The sequence below is a fragment of the Perca flavescens genome, chromosome 3 (assembly GCF_004354835.1).
Source record: "Perca flavescens isolate YP-PL-M2 chromosome 3, PFLA_1.0, whole genome shotgun sequence".
Taxonomy (NCBI): domain Eukaryota; kingdom Metazoa; phylum Chordata; class Actinopteri; order Perciformes; family Percidae; genus Perca; species Perca flavescens.
The window spans coordinates 23,359,802-23,379,881 of record NC_041333.1 but is presented as its reverse complement, the minus strand read 5'-3'; the positions used below and the strand labels follow the sequence as shown (position 1 = coordinate 23,379,881).

At 40.6% G+C, this 20,080-nt stretch overlaps 1 protein-coding gene across 1 annotated transcript; it reads right to left on the bottom strand.

Annotated features, from left to right (window-relative positions):
- Window positions 1–1,334: 1,334 nt before the first annotated feature.
- Window positions 1,335–20,045, bottom strand: serpini1 (serpin peptidase inhibitor, clade I (neuroserpin), member 1). The gene is made up of 9 exons (XM_028573799.1): window positions 19,973–20,045; window positions 9,018–9,306; window positions 7,627–7,857; window positions 7,113–7,307; window positions 4,829–5,033; window positions 4,158–4,255; window positions 2,694–2,780; window positions 2,390–2,479; window positions 1,335–2,210 (listed from the first exon to the last, which is right to left on the bottom strand). The coding sequence occupies exons 2-9, from the start codon at window positions 9,283–9,285 to the stop codon at window positions 2,134–2,136; spliced, it is 1,251 nt and encodes a 416-aa protein (XP_028429600.1). The 5' UTR covers window positions 9,286–9,306; window positions 19,973–20,045; the 3' UTR covers window positions 1,335–2,133.
- Between the last annotated feature and the right edge of the window lie 35 nt (window positions 20,046–20,080).

Genomic DNA, 20,080 nt, shown 5'->3' with positions numbered 1-20,080 from the left:
ATAGATGAAAAAGCTATTATATATATTTCATAGAGGTAAATTAAACCCCTGGTTCTGCAGGGGACTATGGAAATGATTCCTTCTGACATTGTACTAACTCGTGTTGAGCAGAGCTTTTGCCTTTGCTGGTTATTTGAAGGCTGAGTTATAATTTGTAGTAGTAGTAGTAAACTTTAGTGTATCTGCTTTTGCTACACATCATTTAAAGGATTTCACTTGCTTTATTCTTTTACGATCCGTTTCATTTTGTGTGACATATCATAGATAATTGGTGTTCCAAAAACATCGACTGAAGACACAGTAGGAATGGGGGCTGTCACATCAAAGCATCTTTTTGTGTTTTTCTTGTGTTTTTTGTTGTTGTCACACAGCACAGACACTCATATAATGGCAGGGAACATCTGTTGGGGATGTAATTATCAAGGTTTTTCCCTAATATATTACTATCGCTGTGCCAGTGCCATGCAGACAGCAATTTGTTGGTTGTGATGAGGTTGGATGTGAAGGGTTTAGTTAATAATTTTGGTGTGACAATTGTTTCCTTCATGAGATTACTTTTTAATGTTGTGTATTTGCTTGATATACATACACGTATACATACATAAGGAACAGTGTCACTGCTACTACAGTTATGAAAATGTGATTCTGATAGCACAGGCAGTAATTATTTGATAATTTTATTTCGTTAATAAAAAGACTTGCTGTAGACTATTATGAACATATTGACTCTTATTTTGTTATATACAGTCTTCCTTATGAAGTGGCATTTATCCGAATCAACATGCAGGTCTCATTCTTCCTTGGTCACAGTATATCCTTGGCCTGCCCTAGCGATATGATCAGTTTCCTTGCGTGTGTGTGTGGTAGCAAGGTGATGCCACAGGCATGAAACTACTCCAAGATACTTTGGCAGGACATCGGCTGCCCTGGGAAGCTGAGTTACGGTTGAACAGCCAACTTCTGCCCTATATAAAGAATATATAATATATATAAATATATATTTAGGAATATATATAAAGTCCATTATATATTCAGTCACCGAATATGTAATAGACTTTTTTCTAAACAGGTTTCACAAACTCCTGAAGCACTGCACGCTTTCCAATCCCACCAAATCTTTCATTTAAAGAACCTGAAAGATGTATTAGCTGTTAGCATTCAGATTAATGCCACGCTACAGTAAATGCTGTGGATGGCCCATATGATCTGTACTGTCCTTGAAAATACAGCTTACATTCAAAAATGCCTTTAACCACATAAAAACAACATCCATGCACAGAGAAGGACACATTAATGGGAACACATTCATGTATTTATTGAGTAAAAGACTGAATACAGCTGGTGTTACTGTTTCTCCCTGTATGTACATCCAAAACGGTGCAGCAGATTTTTTCAGTGCGCCTGCATGAGATATATAGCAACCCACCTTAGTTATGCAGTCCCCTCTGCTCACCTGTGAGATGCCCAGCCTGGGCTTAATCAACCACTCAGATTTGATAAGGCATATTAGTTTATCAGCAGTTTAGCCAGGTGCCTGCAGTGTAAAAAAAATGACTAGAATACTGTCTGGAACAGATGTATTACTAAGATTCATTGTATAGGGACAAAATGTTTGCACATTTATTCTGCAATAAATACAGGGTATATATTTGTATATATAGAACACAGTGTCAAATGCACAGAGATATAATTAAAGTGTGAACTGTATAGTGTGCACACACTGTAATTGTAGTAAGAAAGAGTAGATATTTCTTTTAGAAGTAGAGAGAAAACTATTTTTGTGCATCGTGTGTGTGGGCACAAGTGAGGACGAAGCTGCTGAACTTAAAGGGGTTGTGCGTGGATTACATATCATGTGTTTTCCTTTCTCATTTACAAACTGTCCTTTACCAGAGAATATGTACAACTTCCTCTTTCTGCATGTCTGTATCCAAGAGATTAAAGCTTCCAGTATCAAAACACAGTCACGCTATATGTTGTATGTCATATTTCAATATATAATATATGGTATAATATTCATTTTGTATATATTTCTTTAAAGAGTATAAAACAGCTGAAGATGGCAATAGAGGATAGGTAGTGTTTATGACGTCAGGATCCGATAGGCTGAGATTGAGGGACCTCACACCGTGGTTACATGGAGTCAAAGTCATGGTCGTTGGGCTCGATAACTTCAGGGGTCATGACCCTGCCCATGAAGAGGATGGACCCTGGGGAAGAAAGGAACAGATGGAAAGTCAGGTCAAAACACACATGTACAGAATATCAGAGGCACAATTACACACACATACAACCACACATACACACATACAACCACACACACACACACACACACACACACACACACACACACACACACACACACACACACACACACACACACACACACCTGTCCTCCGGTTTCTAATGACAAAGAAGAATGGGTGATCAGCCATGACCTGTGGGTACAGCACCAGAGTCCTGGTCAGGGCAATCATTCCTGAGAGAGAGAGAGAGAGAGAGAGAGAGAGAGAGAGAGAGAGAGAGAGAGAGAGAGAGAGAGAGAGAGAGAGAAACCATCACAGTTATTTCCTGACAGAGGTGGGCAGCGTCTAATGAACCTGAAGTTGATGTAATGACCCATGAAAGTGTTATGTATGTGGTAATGTTAATGATCAGGGAGATTCTGATTAAGGATAAAAGTTGAAGTCTACCTGACCCAACGGCTCCTTCTGCCCCCTCTTCAGTCACTTCCAGGTAAGCCTTCTGCACTGCCTTCCCAATGTATAGGTCCTTACCATCTGTCACATACACAAAAGCATCACTTTGTCTTTAGACTACTGATCAGTCAGTGTGAGATGTGACGAGGGTGTGATGTTGAGTCCAATTATAGAATGACACTCTCTTTGTTTGTGCATCAGCACACCTGTAAACCTCATGGTACATATGCTGTTACAGAATATACCCACATATTAGTCAAATCAATATTGTTATGATATCAGTCTAGTGTCTTTAGAGAAGTGGGCGTGGTCAGCTGATGGACAGGGCCGGACTGACACGTCACATAAGGCAGTGTGGTGTTGTTATCTGATTTAACCCAGCCATTGCCTGTGTGTGGAGATAGATTGAGCAATTGATTCAGGAAGCAGAGCCGGAGAGCTTCAAGCAGACGTATGCTACAGGCCACACACGCTGGAGACAAACATTTTGGAAGAGTGATTCTAATTGAAAAGACTGTTGAAGAGACATTTTCTTGTTTTCCACAACACAACTTTTTGTAAATACCCCTTTTAAAACCTGAACTACAACACAGAGAGGGGGCCCGCAGAGTCCCGACGCCGACGAAGGACGCTGAAAGGCAGACCCGGAGCGGAGGTCGCTCAAGACGGCGTGGTCACCGAAGTAAGCAGGCACGTCTCCGGATGTGCGAACTGAAACAGTGGCTGGGTGAGTCAGTTTAACACAGAACAACCTCTCTTAGGTGGGGAAGTATACACCCATCCAGGCAAGCACAGGTCTCATTTTCACGTTAAATGTATCACGCAGGGAGAGGAGACAACATCTTATCTACAGTACTTACCTGCCAGAATAGACCATGTCCTCTAAATACATGGTGAGCTAGTTCAAGATGTACTGAAGTCCAGTACAGCCTGCAGATTGTGTTTCACAATATAATACTACAGTAGCGCTGCCCTAAGAACAAGCTGTTCAGCATAAAGCATTATGAGTGTTTAGGGATCTTTTAATTGTTTATGTTTATATAGATGTATTTTTGTTCGATCCAGTTGTTCTCTATAAGGCTAGAGAATGTGAAGCTACTTATATTTTATCTTCACTTACCTTTATCGTTTTTACCTTTGCTTATATACATATTTAAATCTCCCTATTTCTCTGCCTCTATGTATATCTATATATCTGTCTCTCTCTGGATCTATTTTTACCAAATGATGTGACAGCTCTGACTTGCCCACTCAGTTACCTTGGTTACCTGAGAAAATACCGGAGGCAACTTCACTGCAGTCAAGAAGCAGACATATTGAATCAACTTCTCATGCTGAACCCTTCTGGGGGTTTATTTATCTTACCATTTGTGTCTACAACTATGTGTTTTATATAATAATCTATGCGTCTCATAGTGTTTTGCCCTGTGTGTGGTTTTCCATACAGCTGAGTGTTACCTGTCATGGCTGAGAGATCAGCATCGTTGGTGAAGATGTTCTTTATTCCTAGCTCCTGCAGAGTGCTCCTCAGGTCGATCTTCTGCTCCACTTTGAACCTAAACAACGCAGTGAGAATTTTCAGGGTCCATCACTGTCGTGGTAATTTACATTTTACCATTCCTACATATATAGTAGCTAGCCAAATGTGAATAACATGCTTTGAGTATTTGCAGTGCAGGTGGATGTGAGATTAATAGCCTGACACTTATCTTAAATATTTGTGGTACCCTTAAAATGAGAAATCTGTTTCAAGAACTGCCATTTTACATTAACATTACAAATGTTTTCTACTGATGGAGGATGCAATTTAATGATCGAAAAAATGAATCACTGTTGTTATGGCTCTTTCCACTGACTAAACCGAAAACAGCAAGTACTGCAGGGACATTCTCCATGGGCTTTGGATTCTGGGAAATTGAAGTATCAACCACAACAACAACAACAACAACAACATGTCATTGTAATGTAGGTAATCACTGCACAACTAACCAAGGCATGTTGAGGTACATTGGGTACACAAAACTTCCAAAGCACAATAGTGTCAAAAACAGAAGCTATTGTATAGCAGCATGTGAGTGTTTGTGTGTGTGTGTGTGTGTGTGTGTGTGTGTGTGTGTGTCATTTCTCACCTAGGTAGGTAGACTTCCACCTTCTGCCGTTTGACATTATTAGCCCACTCCTCCAGCAGTGGTGCTTTGATGATGGGCTCCAGGGTAGCCAGTGGCACCTCCTGCCTCGGCAGAACGATCAACATGGACATGTCCTCGCCCTCATAGGGCATCTCCAACACCTGGTACACACCGCCAGCTTCCTGTGAGCCATCGCTGAACTCGCCTGGTGGGGAGAAAACATACGCAATTGCAGGCATTGAAAGATATGTGCAGCCATGCATACACACATGTATTGGTGCATCCTGTAATGGGTTCGTGAACTTCGCTGAGGAGGAGCACAGACAGATGTTAAAGCACATTGATCGACTGTATTGATCACAGTGTGTGGTCATTTCCCTGATGCACTAAATACATTAAAAACCAGTGACGCTTCACTTTAAAGGCTTCAGTTTGGACAATTGATTACATTCATACTGTTTGTAGTTCAGCAGAAAAAGATGCATGTTTGTCAAATTTTAGCGCAATGCCTTTTTACACAAACAGACACTCGACTGCCTTCAGGCAGGAAATGAAACCCAGTACACCAATCTGGGATCTAGGGAAAAATGCATGTGATTACACACAAGGACATCTGTAAGAGCGGATATCTTCTCACAGATATGCTACAGAGGCTAAGAAAGTGTTATCTTCATAGTCTTGAGGTGGATCAGACTTGTCCCTTGTATCTAATTAAAACAAAACCCACAGATACAAATTTTAATCAGCCAACAAACATTTACTTGAATCAAGTGAGAGTCTGTATGAGATAATCCTTTTATACTCAAAACAAGTCCAACTAGATTTTACATCTAAATATAAGATTATCTGACTTACTTAAGTATTTGTAGTGTGAGATTATAGAGCAATTAACACTGCCAGACTTTATCCCAATCTTGGCACATGCTTTTTTTCTTTTGAAGCCGCTTAAAAGGGAAAATTACAATAAAAAGACATTTGGCATTCTGCGTAGCGGCTGCTAATGCAGAGTGAGGCAACGTTGCAGCAGAGAGCAGGGTGTGGCTTCCCAAAACATTTTACTTAACCAACATGATTGTGCTTCTTAAGGAGAATGCAAACACAGATTTCTCCCCAAAGGACCTGTCCCTGTTCTGCAGCACACACATCCACACACTACACATCCACACACTCACACACACACAAACGTAGGTGTATGCAAGTGTGTAATCTCACTACACACATACAGACTGCACCAAAATATCTCAAACGCGACTTTAGTAGCAGTGCAGTAAGAATCTGATGTAACCATCATAGATGCAGAAAAGGCCGACTGAAATAATTGATATGTAACAGCATTAGCCAACCTGCAGGACTTTGGTACACACAGTCTTAAACCTCACAGTGCTGGCAAAACACCACATACACCGATATCTGACACATATAGTAGTGCTCCCAACTCAAAGCAGCCAGATTATACTTCACATTTACCAGTATTAAAAAGCAGGGAAAAAACTACATAAAAATTAATCGACAACACTTTAGATAGCCAATTAATCATTTAAATAAGGTTTTAGGCCAACATATGCAAATATTCCAGCTTTTAAAATATGAGGATTTTCTGCTTTTTTATAGCCTAAACAATTATTCAGTTAGTTGCAGCCTTGTTTCAGTTGTTTGTCCTCTTGAAAGGATTTTTTTCTTTCATTGAAACTAAAAATGCGTGTTGCAGCATACATGCTGTTTGTAAAACTTTAATGACGAAATATTAAATTGGAGAGAAGCGAAAGGTCTTTTCAGAAAGATCTGGAAATTCACAGTGACTTTACTACTTTATAATTACTCAAATGAAAAACAGCATTTTAATAAACATTTATAATGCCCCTAGCATTGGGGGGGTCTGAAAAGACAGCGTTGTTTATCCAAACTTCTGTCAGAGTAAAATAGCCTAATAGTACTACATGACTTAACACTATGGTATGACGTTAACATAGCCTTAAAAAAACAACTACTAAATCCAACAGACGTACCAGAGGAGTGAAGAAGATTTTAACAGCAGAGCTTACTGAGAAGAAAAGCCTTTCCTGGGAATAACACTGCAAAAATGAATATTTCAGATGTAAGATTAACATTTTAAATAACCTCGGGAAATATGAGCTGAAATTGAAGGGCTCCAGAAAAAGAGCCAGAAGTGTACAGAACTGTGCACGCGCACACACACACACACACACACACACACACACACACACACACACACACACACACACACACACACACACACACACACACACACACAGCTCATCCATACCATAGTAGAAGTCTCCCTGCTGGTACATCATGAGTGTCTGGACTTCAGAGCCGTCGTCTCTGCTGAAGGAGAAGGTTCTGGTGTTTTCTGGCCTGAACTGGTTTTTCCAGGAGCCTCTAAAGTAGACAGCGTTCACAAGGGTCAGGCGGGTCACGCTGCTAAAGTCCTCGGCTGATAGCAGCTCACGGATCTTACCTGGGGGAAGTGATTTGTACAGTTTGTTAGGATCTATGTTAATTTACGTTGGCCTAAGGACAACGCCTGCTGTAATGCAGCTTTTGAAGTCATACACAAGGATAAGGATAGAGATTTGTGCAACTGAGGGTTGGAAATGTTTTTACTAAATTTTGTTTTTGTACAAGATGATGTGATCAAACAAACAATGATGTAACTCTATGTCACTTTCCAGTATGCTGGGATTGTAGATGTAATTATGTATTCATATCGCCCTCCTTTTCTTTTGCTCCCTTCATCTGTATCTTTCCCTTTCTTCATCCCTCCGTCTCCAACTCACTCTCAGTATGATTTTCCACCCAGCCGTTGATCTGCTCGGCCACGGCTGCTGATTCGCTGAAGTCTACTGTTTCCACGTCAGCCCGGAAGTACTTCCTCATCAGATGCAGAAACTCAGGGTTAAAGGTGACGCCTTCCTGCAGGAAGAGGCTGTTGGCAAATCGGATAACATAGTGGGTGTCATCGTCCGACAACGCCGCTGTCAGGTTCTGGAGCAAAGAGAACTCCACGCCTGGAGAACAGAGGGAGACACACACATTCATACTGTAGATGTGTATACAGAGTACAGTGCTTTGGAAAAAGATCCATATGGTGATTTTGTTAAACAATGGTAATGCAATAGAAAATTAAAATGTTATGCATATAAAATACAAATAAATGAACGGAACTGTATCATTCACAAATATTCGCAACTTTTTTTTTTATCACGTGCTGCTCACATTCACAAATAGGCACAGATTGTGTACAATAGAACCATTTAAACTTGCCATACTTCGGTCACAATGGAAATTTTATATGTCATTTTTGTATTTATTCACATGTTGCAAAGTACCTTTCTCTTGTCATTTAGCTTTCTGTTTTCAGGGTGAATGGAACTCATATTCATTAAAATGACAAATCTATTTACCTTGGTAACATACCAATATATTTACCTTGGTAACAATGAAACAAAAAAAAAAAATTACTATACCTTTTAAAATTAAATGATCACTGGCCTTTGACTGCTTGAGCGTTTACATTCCTAAACAGGAATATGGAAATAAATACTGTATTGAATAAATATGGGGTCATACTAAAGTAATAAAGGAAACCATCTAAAACGCCTGTCTGTCATTGCTGTTTGCCATTGACCTCTATCAGCTACTTTGAAGCCATTGAACTGGGGCTGGGATGTAACAGTGTCTATTACTGAAGGTGTAGGGGCATTCACATACAGCACATGCACGTTTGTGTGTATGTTGCATGAGGCGTGTGGTTAAGATAAATTCATATAATTATGTGTGTATGTTGCATGAGGCGTGTGGTTAAGATAAATTCATATAATTATGTTATATTAAGGGGGTACTCTGGTGATTTTAATATTTGGGGGGAGATATTATGACCTTTAATCCCGACTGTGAGTCAAACTAAGAAAAAAAAAAAAAAAAAAAGCTGGATCCTACATTACCCATAAAGCAACTGGATAGCACTTTTCATTAGACACCCCCTCGCCCACCTGAGTAATTCTGACAAATAAACTGAAAATCAGTGGAGTGCCTTTAATCAAATATGTACTATCAAACATGCATTTCCAAAGACTTTCCACTTTCATAATTTGGATCCAACTAGTGTTCCTTTGCCCACTGCTGACCCTGATGCTGGTGAATCTGTGCTCCTGAATGTGTCTCTCACCTGGCAGCAGGTGGCTGAATCCTACAGCCTGTCGTATCTCCTCCAGTGAAGCCCCTCTTGCTCCCAGCTGCACCATGCCCAGGGCCACAGCCACGCTCAGCGGGGAGAAAATGATGTTATCCTGATCCCCCGCCGCCTGCAGCCGATGGTACAGTCTGACCGAGAACTCTGCTGTAGTGTCCTCTGGAATCTCCGCCACCCGGCAACCGTAGCGCGGCAACAGGATGGAGAGGAGGAGGAGCGGTGAGAAAACGTCCAGAATCAACATCGCAGCGCAGACCACAGATAGCTAGAGTGAAAAGGGATGTGTGGAGTAGAAAAATGGATGGAAAGCAAAACATGAGAAATATAATGTGATGATGGGGAGAGGGAGAGATAGACAGGGGAGAAAAGGAGATAGAGAAGAAGGGAAAAAAGAGAGGATGAGTAAATGAGGCAAAGAGGGAGGAAAGGAGGGGGGGGGGGTTAAGGAACAGGAAATGAGTGATTGGAGAGATGGATGGGGGATGCACAGCCAAAAAAAAAGGAGATGATGTTGGAGGGAAGACAAGAGGAAAAAGAGAGAATTATTTGGGGAGGTACAGAGCCAAAAGAAGACAGAGGAGGATTGCAGAAAGGAGGAAGAAGGAGAGAGATAGATAAAGGTAGAGATTATTGCGTAAAGGAGAAAAAGAAATAAAGGACAAGAGGATTTTGGAAGGGAGAGAGACAGAGATGAAAGTAGAGAGAGCCGGGATGTGGGATGATGAAAAGAGAGCAGAGGACAGAGACAGGAATCATCTGTCAGTCAAACAATTAAATTGTGAAAACAAAAGAGAAATGCATTCATAAAAAAACAGCCTGTAACAACTCCCCTTGTTAGCAGAGGTGGACCTATAAATGCAAAGAGGACTCGGTTTCTCATAAAGACACTGTTAAATACTGGAAACTGCTTAAAATGGTGGAAGGAAGAAAACACAAACATGAAGAGTTTAAACGAGTTGTGCACAGTTACAGTAATAACAGACAGAAGGAGATGGAGAGAGAACGAGAGGCATAGTATATAAACAATAAGAATATGTGGTAACTATGACTGCACTGCTGACTGCAGTCAGTATTACTGTTCAGAGCACATCTGCTAAATGAGCTCATACATATTTTATATAGCCATTCTTATCATCTTGAGTAAAATCATCTTCTTTCCTTCAAAATCTGCTTCGTTCTGTGTGTGTGTGTGTTTGTGTGTGTGTGTGTGTGTGTGTGTGTTGTAATGGCAAATTTACATTTAAGCATGATTCTTTATATGTTTGTCTTATTTCTATTCTATTAGCTTTCTCTCACAATGCTGAAATGGAGTTTATGTCATTCCCACATGTAGATTCTGATTCTAACTAAGTGAGAATCACAAAGTCTGGAACATAACGTGAGCACTGTTTGTCTGAACAAATAGGGGTTACATGGTCACCCTAAAACTATCTCTCCTGATACATTCAGTTTTCCCGTGCCAGTCGAGATGTAACCGGGGGGTGAAAGTTGCGCAGGGAGGAGGAGGCAAAACGGCTCCGAGATGTCTCCGTGTTTATAAGATTGTCTTCATGTGTATCAGATTGCCTGTGAGAAATGCAGAATCATGTTAAGCCAAGTGCGTGTGTGCTGTCACTCTGAAGATGTATTTAAGCTCAGTGTTCCTGTTCACTCATTGAAGAAACTTTTCCACACTGGGCTGCTGTCTTTTTGTGAAATTTATGTTCTTCCTATATTTGCAAATATATTTTTAATAAAATACAAAAACCTAACTTGGTTTAGTTTGCAATTGTCTTTATTTTGTTTCACTCTTTAACTCTCTAAAATTCACTCCTGCTGCAAAAGAAACTTCCACAACAGTGTGTGTGTGTGTGTGTGTGTGTGTTTGAGCCTTTAAATGTGAATGGATGAGTTTCTGTCTGTCTGTAGGTACTGGCAGATTAGGAAGCGGACCCCCCACCCCACCCCCCACCCCACCCCCCCCTCATCCTTCCACTCATCTTTCCATGCCATCACGCCTTCTTTTTCATCTCCCTCTGGTCCATATATTATCTATCTTCACCAACCTCTCTCACATCGCTCTACTTTTCTACCTTTTCCGTCCCTTTAACCCTCCCTTTATACCTTTTAAAATGACAAGCAATGTACACACACTGCGCCATCTCTCTGGTGCTGTTGTTGCCAGGCAACATTGTTTTCTGCTGCCCAAACAAAAAAAAGACAAAGTCAATTATATATTGCATGTAGAGAGAGAGAGAGAGAGCGATAGAGAGTAGAGAAATATATCAAGAGGCAGCAATGAAGTGTGAAATAACACATGGACATTTGTTTTGTTGTTTGTCTCTCTGCTGTGCTGTTGTCATTACACCGTTTGTATAAAGGATTCAATTGGCAGTCCCAAGCAAGGCTGGAATCTGCTGGCTGCTACTGTATGTGTGGGACGCAAGGTGACTGTGGTCACAATGTACCTGAGTGTCAACAACCACAACAATGAGCAGCAGCCAGAGAATTAGCGCGCCATCCTGTTGTGTACGGTCCTTTCCTCTTCTGTGCTGTGGCATGTGACAAACAATGTTCCCTCCAAAATAAAGCCAGTCCAACTTGGGGGACGCATTCATGTCAAATCCATTAAAGAATTAGTCTGGTGATATTTTAGATTTTTTTCTTATTGTCAACTAGTTCCATGAAAAGACCAAAACCAACAATGAATTGATCATCTGTGTCTATGTAGCCAAAGATTATTCCTCTGTGTGCCATAGACCTCCATTGCTTTCCAAAAACTATTAAAAAGTACATCAAAGAGCCAAGCTGTTACACTGGGTGACTTGTTGCCATGTTTCCATGAACATGGACACAGCAGTTTCCTCTGAATCAATCCCACATACATCACCCTCCTGTTGTAAATACTCACTAGAGCAGCCAATCTGCGGCTGAAAATAGCTCCCAACAACTAATTTGTTTTTATCTATAATTAATTAATTAATTAATTAATGTTTGCTAAAACTTTATGAAATTAATTATCCTTTAAAAAAAATGAAACTATATATTTGTGAGTCGTCTTTAAAGATTAAGATCTTAAAGCCTTATCCTGAAAGCGGTTCCGGCCAGCCCTGTCTATATTTTACAATGAACTGCATCTAGTTCATCAGATTTTATGTTTTATTCCTCACACTCTTGCAAAACACACATCGCCATACGCCACTTTCACTTCATGTCCTAATCAAACAGTCAACATCTCATCTTGTTTGTTCTCCATCTATAAGTTTTCTGACAAACTGCTTTTGATGAGCATGATACTGATCAAAAATGCTGGATTTGCATTTGCTTGAGTCAGCAAATGGAATTCCATTTCAGTTTAAAGAGTTTCTTCACATGGAATGGAGTCACACAACCTTTTGTTGTTCATGTACCCAAATATGTGAACAACTTGTGGAGTTTGTCTGTGGGTTTAACAAATATTGAAACAGTGACGAGGCAATTTTGTCTGACTTTGTCTTAGGTAAATAGCTCAATCAAATACTGTATTTTTAAATTAACCTTTTTTATTTTTCGACATACTGTTTTCACCCGACAGTGACAATATATTTGTGAGCTGTTCTTACAATTGTACAGCTTCAGTTGGATGAAATGGGCTTGGGGCTCAGAGCTTGAGACAAAATTGCTCAGAAAGTCAGAAAGTAATGAGAGATGGACTGACGCATTATTGGTTTTGGTTCTTTTCATTGGATTTCTTGGCCGTAACAAAAATACAGAATGACACCAGCTCATTGTTCAATGCGTCCATTTATTGTGTCCAAAAAGAGAATTAGAGTTGGACAAATTGAATTAAGTCCTTTGATAGAAATACTGTAACATAATTAATCTGATCATATACATCAGGCAGACACAGAAGTTATGGTTAAAGCCTTGGAAACAGCCTTGTTAAATAATGATGCACAACTTTAAATTTTAAATGAAAAACCAAATGACACCCAAAGGCACAAACCTGGTGTACTGCAGTTGATAAACTGTTAAGTCACGTGCATTTAACGGCTCTCACATGTCGTGCGTCAGACACTGAAGAGAGAATGAGAGGGATCCAGAGAAAGGCTAAGGGAAAGGAGGGGGCGGCAGGCAGAGATGTAAATGGAGGTAATGTTCCTGACCTTCTGAGCTGTGGGAGCTGAACCTTTCTGAGACAGACAGCGCTGCTTTCTGTAAGGAAAGACCCAGCCATGCAGTTAAGCCAGGGAAAGTAGTGTGGAGCATCATTGTGTGTGCACCTGTGTGTGTCTGCGAGCGAGTGTGCATGTGTGAGTGGATAATAACGCCATGGGTGGCTGGCTATTACTTGTAATGGTGACACCATTCTGACCTTTTGAGTTGGGGCACATTGTCTGCAAGAGGATCCCACACTTTGCCAGTTTAGCCATTGATGACTATGAGACCAATTTTGTCTCCAATCTACTCAGGTGGGGTTCCCAGCATGCCTCCCACGTAAGCGGGGAAACCCAACACCCAGCTATAAAATGTTCTCTTGTGACTAAAAGAACACAATATGTTAGAAAATCTCTCATGGTTTAAGTTGCAAGAGTTTAATCCTGACAATTTGATTAATGCCCGTGCAATTAAACTCACTGGCCTTTAAAAGCAGCATCTAATCTCTCTGTGCAATCCTAATTCTCAGACAGAATAGATCGGCAGTTGACATTTCCACAATTAAAATGTGACGTCACCCAAATCCACAGCACGTACGTTAATCCTTACTGCCATTTAAACCCAACACCTTGAGACGACATGCTTCGCAGGCCAGGGGAATTTATTAAACATGGACATCCTCATTCACACACACACACACACACACACACACACACCATTTGAGGTACATATTTCCGCAGACCAAGGTTACCAAGGCTACTGCAAGTGATCGACGTTTTGCCAAGCTAACAGAGAGAATTTTTACTCTTTATAGATATCTTCCTCCTTCCATACAGGCAGAGATAAACTCTCTTTCCTTTTTTTCACACACTACTCAGCATTTTCTGTCTAACCACCCTCGGCAAGAACTCTTCACACCAGCTCCAGTTCTGTCACTCAGTGCACTCTCTGACACTGTCTGACACACAGACACACACAGACACACTGCACTCAATAATTTTGCAAAAACAAGGCAAGCTCCCGTGATCACAATGAAGTCCCCCCAACAGTATCTCCCTGTTTAACCCACCCCTTGTTCCGGCTGAAATCACAGCACACTGGCTCGCTTAGGCTCTAAGCACACTTCCAAACTGCCAAAGCTCATAGGCGCTTTGACGAATTCTGTGAAAACAACATCCCATTTCATGAAGGCCTATCCTTCTGGGAATAAACTGCAGAGAATAATGTCTGTGATTACCTCTGGCCCTGAAAAACCTTGAATTTCTGCGACGGATGCTCTGTTAAAAATGGCATGATTTCACCATAAAGATGTATAACTTATAAAGGGCTTTGCAGTACAGAGATAATGGAGTCTGATTATCATTCATGAGTTTCAAGTTTTTCTGGGAGGCGCCATAGCGGCTGCTTTCTACAGTATTCTGGTTTTGAACTGAGTGAAATGCAAGACTCATGAACACTAAAAATGATTAAACCTACATCATTAATCTCAAATCACTCATTTCTCTGAGTGTCTCACTTTTTCCCAGTTTATTTAGACACCCGTCTCTGACCTAATGCTCACTCGCGGATGTGGAGCAGAAGATTTACACAGCGAGGCTGCAATAAAGCCCACCACTGGGTATAGCCTTTAACTCCATTGCAGTCTAGCAGAAAGGAAGCACTAAACTCTTGTGGCGGCTGGGGACTTCCATTAGTGTGCCCAATAAAGTGGATACAACTCATCAATCAAGTTGTCCGTTCGGGGCTCTCGCTGCTTATTTGCACCTACTGTAGCAACCAAGCAAGAGAAGCTAAATGGCTGAGTGTCTGGTGCTGAATCTCATCTAGAAGCAAATTTTGGTAGAGTCAGCGCAACAGTTTTGTTTAGTAGTTAACTGTATTACAATTTTGTTAGTGCTTGAGCCCAACTATTCACACCCCAGTCATCTTCATTGCTCAGGTACACACTGATGTGATCTACGTGTCTGGATAACCCTATTGTGTCGTCGTGATGAATGAGACAGTCCATTACAGCGTACAATTTTGTTACCGTAGACTCTCAAAAACCAAACGAATGATCACAATTTATGTTTTTCATCTATTTATAAGTAACTAATAGTTATTAATGGTTCTGAAGAAACAATCCACCACTGTGCCCTTTTAGGGTAGGTTAACTGCCACTTCAACATCATTTTGTAGAGGTTACAATATATTACACAGTGCAGGTTCATCATTTAAAACTAAATCTTCTAATTTTTCAGTGTCACAGTAAAAAGTGAAGCTTTGTTTTGCGGTGTTACATTAACAAGGATTGATTTTTCTTTTTTCTTTTTTCTTATTTACACTTGGGCTTTTCCTACTGTGACACGTCAGAATGTCTTCTGTGCAAAAGCAGCTGTGAGCAGTTTAGTGTTGGTGCTGCTGGTGCTCAATTAAGATACAAGCAGGTTCCAGACAGTACAGATCCATCACTTGACAATATTCTGCACAATGCATATTTATTTATTCACCTCTTACTGTGCAATATGCCATTTCTTATTCATCTGCACATTATCTCAGCTATATATATATATATCTTTATTTTACCTGTCTGTATATAACAGAGATGTTTTATAGTGTACATATTATTAGTGTTACTCTAATTCTTATTTTTCTATTTCTTATATTACTTTTTATAAAACAATTATATTCTATTTCTATTTAATGTATATTTTATCTTATTCTGTTGTGTTTGAATGTTTTTGAGCTGTTGTGACAAGGGAATTTCCCCAGTGTGGGATCAATAAAGTCCATCTTATCTTATCCCACTGGACAGTAAAATCTGAGGGGAAACACTGAGTATCTTATAAATTGTCCCTTCAGCGACTTCAGGATATCATTTGTTAAAGCTTAAGTGTGTAACTTTTTGATATTGATGAACTTCCATTACATTCAAGTCATTGCCAAATGAGTTGCTACCATGCTAATTAAGACTATCAGCTCCACAAAACTCTCTCTGTGTTTCTCAGTATGGCTATGTTCAGAAGATTGTGGCGTCCGGTGACTTTCCCGCACAGAAACTTGAGTGAAGATAATTACCTCTTCTGAAGAGTCCATCATGTTTTTTTAAACCTCCATGTCCTCCTTGGCTACTAGCAACTGTGTGAAGGAGGGGTGGGTGGTGCGCGGTCACGGAAGGCTTGTATCATGTGGACGCACCAACAGTGTTGTTGTCATTACTTAGAATTCCTCATAAACTATGTACTATAGCTTTAAGTGGCCAATTCAATGAATTCAATGTCCTCATGCATAGGAAATTATAACAAGTGTGAAATGTGTTATAGAATATTATTAATTCTGTAATTGAGAAGGCAGCACTCTATTCAGTACTTTTATAACAGTATCAATTATAGTGTAGAGACAGAGTACCCTTCTGTCTGTCTGGCTTTCAAAACACACCCACAACAATGGCATGGTACATGGGGTTTCTGGTGCTTGCTGTGGGTGTAGCAATAGTTCATTTGCACCTATTGAACTTAGAGAAACAACCCATTAAACAAACAAATCCTACCCCTACAGTTTATATCCATTCCAGTAGCAGACAAAATTACAGCCCATCCTCAGGTCAGTACCAGCTCATACAGCCCCTTGTTAGAAAATGATATAATGTGCTATGGAACCTGCCTGAAGTCCCAGGATACTCACTGTACACTCCACAGATGGCAAACAGAGGTTAAAAACCCTTCATTAATCCCTGCTAACAGAGACACCCAACGGGAGAGAGAGACAGAGACAGAGAGAGAGACACAGAGAGAGAAAGCGATAAAGAGGCATAAAGACAGTTTGATGGACTGAGAGAGAGAGAAGAAAAAAGATGAGCAGAGACAGAAAACAATAAAAAATGAGGAAGAAGTGTGTGTAGGACATTTGCAAAAGAGAAAAAGATGCAAATAAAGACAGATAGACAAAGACAGGAAGTGCACTGAAAAGTAAAGCTGAATAGAGGCAGCTTCCCCGCAGATACCAGCTTTGACTTGGAGCCAATGATATCTAACAGCCCCCTGCATAGCCTGGCAAGATGGTTGACTGCCCCCATCCCCCCACCCCCCCCCCCCCCCCCCCTCACCCCCTCTGCCAAGACACACTCAGTCTCTTTTCTTTCTCTATATCAAACACACACACACACACACACACACACACACACACACACACACACACACACACACACACACACACACACACACACACACACACACACACACACACACACACACACACACTAGCAGTTACGGTGCTGTGGGAGTGCAGTTAGGAGTTTTGAGCTGTAATTGGATCGGCCTCTATTTGGGGTCAGTGGTAAAAATGAAAAGACTGGAGTCTTTTTCAAATGGACTAAAGACCAGGGAGACACTAGAGCACAGGAAAGGTCACTGTCAACTAGTCCTGAGGGGGAAACGTGTGCGTTGGTGTATGTGTTTTTTTTGGAGGGGGGCGGGGGATAACAGAGGTAAGAAAGGGAGACATGGCGGATGATGCTGAATAAGAAGTGATAGCCAGGTGAAGAGGCTGAGATGGAGAGCAGAAAGACGGCAGAGTGATAATAAGGGTGTCTGAATCGCTCACAAACTAAACTGTGATTGTTTGCTTGCTTCAGGGGGTGGAGGGTTAGCTAGCGAACAGGTGTTAAAAATTGAGAAGATAATGAGGGCGACAATGATGGTGACAAGTGAGACAATTAGGAGAATAATTCAAATTGATTTGGTATTTGATAGAGTTTGAGCGAGGGGAAAATATGGGTATTTACCAAATCACTTCAACCATTTTACTGTCTCTCATCGTCCCTGTTTTATACTCGGCTCACTCCTCAGTGCCACCAATCAATCACCAAATCGATTCCAGGTTGCACGTGTGAATGCATGTCTGTGTGCTTGTGAGCCAGAGAGTTGATTTGAGCTGGACGGATTGTAAAAGGTTGAAAAGGCTGTTGTGAAATGGCAGTGCATTTCCCTTAAATTTGTACAATCTTGCATAGAGATTTGTAGAGAAATTAATTATCCATCATGTATTGTTTCAAAATTAATATTTTTCAAATTTTAAAAGGTAACTCAGTATCTTGAATTTATCAGATAATGTTCTTTATATTTTAGAGGTTTATTTTTAAAGTTTATATACAATGTGGTTTTCCAACATGGATATTTAGAAACGGTATTAACCAGTCACAGTTTGGATAAATCATTTCAATAAACAATTAAATTCCATTCTTTTGATTTCCTCCCTGTAACTCCCTGATATAACTCCTGACCTCTTTCTCCCTGAATTTCTCTCCGCTCTCATCCTCCTATCTGGCCTGGTATAAACTAATCCCTTGTGTCTTTGCTGCAGCAGAATGTACCGGAGACAAACCTGCTGCCTGAGTGTGTATGTGCAGGTGGTGTGACTCAATGTGTGAGTTAGTTTAGAAAGTGAAGGAAAAAGCGGAACAAATGCAGAAGGGAAAACTGCTGAAATGTAGTTTACCCACCTTTCTCTATTGTATATATAATTCAAAAATTCAGTAACCACATGTGCACACACTGTGTGCAGAGTGTTCAGACCCAGTTAGTTGCTTCTCCCTTTCCCTCATGCAGCACTTGTTGGGAATAGGCAGGAAACACACATGCACGCACACACGCACACACACACACACACACACACACACACACACACACACACACACACACACACAGACACACACCACAGGAGGGCATAGGGACGAAACAGCATCAGCAGAGATTAACCAGTGATTTAGATGCAGGGATTAATAGATTATGACTGAAAGGGATGCTTTTTTCTGAAAATGGAGCTGATAGAACTATGGGCATAAATGAGGATTTAGGATTATTTTAGATACAGAGAGAGAGAGAGAGAGAGAGAGAGAGAGAGAGAGAGAGAGAGAGAGAGAGAGAGAGAGAGAGAGAGAGAGAGAGAGAGAGAGAGAGAGAGAGATCTATGTGGATTGAGAGAATGAGACATTGGAAGGAGCAACACTGAATTGTTTATTATTGATCATGTTTTCTTCCCCTCACATGGTAGGCTATCACTGTGAAATTGAGGTGCAATGTCATTTTTACATATAAATACATCATCGTTCTTTAGTTTTGGATTACAAGATAGGTATTTTGTTTCTCTATCGCTCAGATTTCTCAACCAGCTGAATCTTCAACCTGTTCTGTTACTACATCATCTACATCACTACATCATTTTTACCACCACACACACACACACACACACACACACACACACACAGACCTGCATTAAGGAATAACAAGTGCTATGTGTATGTGTTTGTATATGGGGTGGGGATAGGGTATGACCAGGCTACTACAATCTGCCTCATTAATTCACACACATTCACTCACTGCGCCTTTGCCTGTATTTCAAGGACAAGTCGAACTACACTGCAACGCCTGAGCTTGTTTTCACTGAAAAAAACAAGCAATGCAATTATAGACCACCGACAAAAAAAATAAATAGCTTTGGTTGGTGGACACACGGGTATACAGCTTTATCAATAGGCTTGGAAAAATGTTTGGCTCCAGTGTGCGTCTCCATCCGTCCCCTTATTAAAAGCCTACACATGTTGATAAAAGAATCATAATCCCTTTAGACTAATAAGGCTACCACAAAATTACACTAACGCATTAACACCTTCAAAAAAAAAAATTCTATGGAAAAATTAAGAAATTAGCGATTCTTTTTTTTTTTTTTTTTCTCGCAAAATCTGAGCAGTAAAGGTTTGCTATCCTATCGTGTCATTCTGATAAATTAGTGCAGGTTTAGTGACTGAACCAGTTGTATGTTATTAAAACGGCTCTTACCGATAAACGCTGTTAGGTAGGGTGGATGGATGGATGTGTGCGGTCTCTCTCTGCTGCTCTCCTAGAGCGCCGCACGCAGCTCGATGCTTGCCGCAGACCCCGCCCCCT